The 5,264-nt window shown below is 45.6% G+C and overlaps 1 protein-coding gene across 1 annotated transcript in view; it reads left to right on the forward strand.

Annotated features, from left to right (window-relative positions):
• The first annotated feature begins 1 nt into the window (after nt 1).
• slc38a10 (solute carrier family 38 member 10) overlaps nt 2–5,264 on the forward strand; it is an 18,741-nt gene continuing 13,478 nt past the window's right edge. Inside the window, exons 1-7 of the mRNA XM_079757039.1 lie at nt 2–138; nt 346–587; nt 776–893; nt 1,159–1,204; nt 1,341–1,434; nt 2,576–2,719; nt 4,490–4,614. Of these exons, the coding sequence (XP_079613165.1) occupies nt 498–587; nt 776–893; nt 1,159–1,204; nt 1,341–1,434; nt 2,576–2,719; nt 4,490–4,614 (617 nt within the window). The 5' untranslated portion in view covers nt 2–138; nt 346–497. The remainder of the gene's footprint in view (nt 139–345; nt 588–775; nt 894–1,158; nt 1,205–1,340; nt 1,435–2,575; nt 2,720–4,489; nt 4,615–5,264) is intronic.

Consider the following 5,264-nt stretch of genomic DNA (forward strand, 5'->3'; position numbering starts at 1 on the left):
ACGCGTCGTAGCTTGAATTGTGTCGCTGATATTAAGTTCTGGTGGACGTTTCACGCGAAACATTGGCTTTTATCTTTTGATGTTCTGATGATAACATAATCAGTGCCACGGGAAGGAGGGCCAGGGGCTCTGAAACAGGTACGTTTCTTACGAGTAGCTGACCCAAACCATAACTTTGAATCTAAATTCAACGATTGTTTTTAATTGATTTGATAACATTACTTGCATTAAGAAGGGTTAAAGGACGAGAAATCCTATATCCCTTTGGAGATCAAAATAAAATGACATTTCAAATATATCTGAGAAGAAACCTGATTGTAAATTGATTTGTTTGTGTTTTCCCAGAGCGCCACGTCATTGATTGGCGGAGGGGGGAGATTTTTTTTGGTGGGTAGGGTTACTACTTCTCCGATCTGCGTCGCTTGACACTCGGGAATACAACGCAAAGCTAACCCCACTTGGCCTTTGGAGCGAGAGAAGAACACGCATCCTTCAACATGACGGCATCTAACTGGGGTCTGATCATGAACGTGGTCAACAGCATCGTTGGAGTGAGCGTGTTGACCATGCCCTTCTGCTTCAAGCAGGTGAGTTGAGGTGCTGCTGTCTTTTCCCTTCCCACCTTTGTGTTTGTTTTAGTAGAAAGGATGTTTTTGCAGTCAGATGCTCTTATCTTCACCTTCACCAACCCTGCATTAGTACATAATATATAATATACAGATAACAACATAATATATAGATATAATACCACGTACGTCCTCAATGCCGTCTGCAGTGTGGGATAGTACTGGGCACCCTGCTCCTGGTGGTGTGTTCCTGGATGACCCACCAGTCCTGCATGTTCTTGGTGAACTCGGCCTGCAGCACCAAACGCCGAACCTATGCTGGGCTGGGTGAGTAGGCGAGAATATCAATATGCATTATTACAAGAGACACTCTGTGTTCATCCTATACTGCTTCTGCACAAGCCAGTCAAATATCGGATGTACAATATTCTCTACATGATTATGAAATGCATTTTTGTCTCAATTGCAACGTTATTATGTGTTTATAACAGATTATGGGTGAGCCTACACGGTTTCATATGTATTGATGCACATTTTAACTGGTTCTGGCACTGTAGGGACTATTTAATCACTCCAGTGTGTTTCTCTGCAGCCTTCCACGCCTATGGGAAACCCTTCAAGGCGCTGGTGGAGACCAGGTGAGTTTGATTCTATAGACCACTGTGCCTCATCGTCGTTCCATCGGATAAGCCACATTCAAATGAGAACGAAGGAAGAAGCGGTTCATGGTCTAATGACTCAATTTCCTCTTTCTCTATCGCTGTCTCTCTCTAGCATGATAGGCCTGATGTTGGGAACCTGCATTGCCTTCTATGTCGTCATCGCTGACCTGGGCTCCAATTTCTTTGCGCAGCTCTTGGGTTTACAGGTTTGGCAGAGTTGTCGCTCATGTGACTGTTGTTTAACGAGAACAATCCTCGCTATAAACGTACAATGTGTGTTTGGATCATTTATTTCCGCACATTGATAATAGAGGTGCGCACACACACACACACACACACACACACGGTTCATTTCACATGAAGCAAAATCAAGAAAATGAATCCAAGGGTTGGAGGAGTTTATCAGACTTCAAATCCCTGTTCAAATAGCAGTCATTCAAATTCAATGCAAACATAAAATCCCGTTTCAGATGTGGGGACTGCATCTGAAATGTCCCTCTCTATCAAAACAATCCAGGGCAGGACATTTGATAGGGTGTTTGACTCCCAGCCAAAAGATTGTGGGATAGATTCCCCCTATGTCTCCAGTTTACCTGTAGCAATCCATCAACAAGATGCCCCAACCCTTCCTCATGAATTAGTTGTATTTGCTTTGGAGGCGTGCTAAATGACTGAATCGTAACCGGCATCTCCTCAACGTTCTTTCAATGATCTGTCTTTTTCTTCTTCATATTTTGGTGCAGTATGTAGTGTTTAGTTGCATGTAGCGGAACAATCTTAATAGAAAAGGAATTTAATAATTTAATGTTTTTAATGTTAATTTTAACGTTTTTAATTTGTGTATAATTCCATCAAAATAAGAATCAGTGTTTAAGTTGCCAATGAATGAGCCTTTTATATCTACATAGGTAGCTGGTCATTTACCATGGAGCCTGCCATGTTGCACCACCTTGTTTCTACAGTAGCCCAGAACGGACAAACAGCTAACTAAAGTTACCTAGAGTTATACAGACAAACTTAACTAAATACTAATTGTGACTCTATCAAGGAGCCTCATCACAAGTCACTGGCACTCGATGCTATCATAAACAACATTTTTTTGGAATACCTACTGGCACGTTTGAGGCCAATAAAGGCTATTCCTTTTGTCATTGGAAAGGGAGAGGTGGTTGCAATCCTGCTGGTGTTATTTAGTATATTTTTAATTCCACTCTAAGGCGACATTTGAGTCTCCCGAAAGGCCAGGCCTAAATAAATCAAATGTATCAGTAGCCACATTAATACAGTAGCACCAACTGCTCTCCTCTCCTTACATATTTCCCATAATGCTCTCTGTGTGGCGTGCAGGTGACGGGCGGCTTTCGGGTGCTGCTGCTGATCGCCGTGTCGCTGTTCATCGTGCTGCCCCTCAGCCTGCAGAGGAACCTGATGTCCTCCATACAGTCCTTCTCCGCCATGGCCCTCATGTTCTACACCCTCTTCATGTTCACGGTGAGCTCAGACCGACCAGCCCCACCCACCCTCCACTCATTCCTGCACCAACCGGCTTGACCAGAACGGCGGGTTCTGTGCCACGTGTGCAAAGTAGTGAAGTAGAGTAGTTAGCTGAATGCCTAAAGCTTTTTAGAGCTCTAATTTGAGTGTAGTTTGTTAGAAATGTCCTCCGTCCGCTATTAGTGAAATGCTCTGGGGGAATATTTGTTCTGGTATGATAATGTAGTTTCAGACCACTCCAGGCTCATTTCTGACCAATCAGGGTAGCTCTTCCCTGATTGGTTCAAGGAATCCATATTGCCTGTCAATCACAGGTGCATGGACGCAACACTTCTCTATATCTATCTTCTGCTCTTTACTGCTCTCTTTACAACTCTCTAATCTTACCTACATAGGCTTTCAGGTAAAGGAAGGTTGTGCTTTTTTAACAGCAACGCTTTGGAAATTCAGTGCCAAAAATCCCATTTAATTTCTCTGTTCGGTTGACATTTACTGCGTTGTACATTTAGGACATTATCATTTGAAATAGAACCGTTTTTTATGAACCTTGTATAACCCTTGACGCTGTCATATTCATTGCACCTGTTCCACTGAGAAGAAATGGAGAATATAATGCGCTTTAAATCACACAGGACCTATTTTGTCGGGGTTGTATCCACAGCGAATGCATTACACCTGCGATACATTAGTACCGACACTGTCGCTTGATAAACGTAGAACATCATGACACATATAGCCCGCCCTACTATGTCCCTGCTAAACCGTCCCCTGATGCTACTGTACACTGTGTATACGACATTGGTCCTCTCCTACTGGAAACCTGTGGACATCATGTACATAACCGGACTCCACTGATGCAGCATGAAAAGTCATGACGTGTAAGGCTAGATTTGCATCCTCTTAACACCTGCATCCTCTCTCTCTCTCTCTCTCGACTTTGAGTCACTACAGAGTGACTCAAAGTCATAATAGCGTAGGGACGAGTCCCGTTGAGTATTATCCAGGGAGACGTGTATCATGTTGACTTATGCAGACAATGTTGTTTTAATGAATTTGCTCATGCTTTAAAACAAACACTCCCCAACGTTAGGACAATAAGACAGTTGTGTACACTCGACACACAACTTCAACTAATCAGTTGAACATAAGCAACTGATTACTCACGCCCAAACGTTAGTTTAAACGTTGTGTGTCGTGCGACAATGCCAAACCTGGTCCTTAAGATGATTTGAAAAGTGCTGCCAATGTTTTATTCCTGTTGTTGCAATGCTGGTTTCAAGCGGTTGGGAACAGTCAATGCTGTGGTGGTCTGAGCACTGTGACCTCGCTGCAGTGCGGTGGACCTCCCTGGGGGTCCGGGGTGCGGCGACCCCACCTGTGGACCGGGACTCTAGAAGCACGATGTAGCCCGTACCCCTAACCCTCTAACCGTGACGTTATCTCCTTCCCTCCCTCCCTTTTCCTCTTGTCTTTTGTTGGATGTCTTCCTTTCCTTCTTGTTTGTACTGCTCCCCTTTTCTGTCTTTGTTTTTTTTCTTTTTTCTTTTCCCTAATGTATTTCTTCTCCCTCTCTCCTTTTCCTTTCCTTTTCCCTTTCTTTCCTTCCCTCTCCACTCTGTTGATTCCCTTCCCTCCCCTTCCATTACGCCCGTCCACTTCCCATTCTGCCCTCTGTACTCCCCCCACCTTGTTGCCCCTCCTCCCCTGCCCTGTGTCTCCCCTGTCCCTGGCTCCCTTCTGCTGCTGCTGTGTTCCCGCCGGCCGTAGATAGTGCTGTCGTCCCTGCGCTACGGCTTAGTTTCTGGCTCTTGGGTGGAGCACGTCCACCTGTGGAGGCTCAAGGGAGTCATTCAGTGCCTGCCCATTATTGCCACCACCTTCTGCTGTCACCCGTAAGTAACCCCATCACCAGCACCCCCACCGGCTCCGTCCGAACCCGACACCAGGTGGAGGTTGAGTGTGGGGCGGTACAACAGTCCGATGGCGCCGGTCAAACGGCTGCCTCGTATGTTTGACTTCCTCCTTTTAATTCAGTATACTCATTCATCAGAGGTGTGGTTGTGTGTGTGTGTGTGTGTGTGCGTGCTCGAGGGGTGTGTGTGTGTGTGCAGAGTCTTAAAGTGTGTGGTGTCTGAGGGGCATTGGGTTTCCCACTCAAAGTCCCTGACCGTGTTGACTGGGGCTCGAGCCGAGGCTGAAGGAGCTGGTGGAGGATGCTATCGGGGTTCTGCAGAAGTGCTCCAGGGTTGGACCTGGCCAGGGCAGGAGAGAGAGACGGGACACCCACATGCTATCAAAAACCCTGGTGGAAAAGGCACTACTGGTGTTTGATGCAAAAATAAATAATTGAGATTATTATTCGAATAATTCAGTTCCCACTAGCTTTGAGTCAATACTGGGTGACCTCAGTCATCCTTGTTGTCGACCAGGGGTTTTTATCAGCGTGGAGTTTCCTTCCCTTATGCCTCGTTTTCCCTCGCCTTCTTTACACAAAGAAAAAGCAGTTCTGTCTCTCCCCCGTTTCTCTCTCGTTCCCGTCCTT

The sequence above is a fragment of the Pollachius pollachius genome, assembly GCF_949987615.1.
Source record: "Pollachius pollachius genome assembly, chromosome: 19".
NCBI lineage: Eukaryota > Metazoa > Chordata > Actinopteri > Gadiformes > Gadidae > Pollachius > Pollachius pollachius.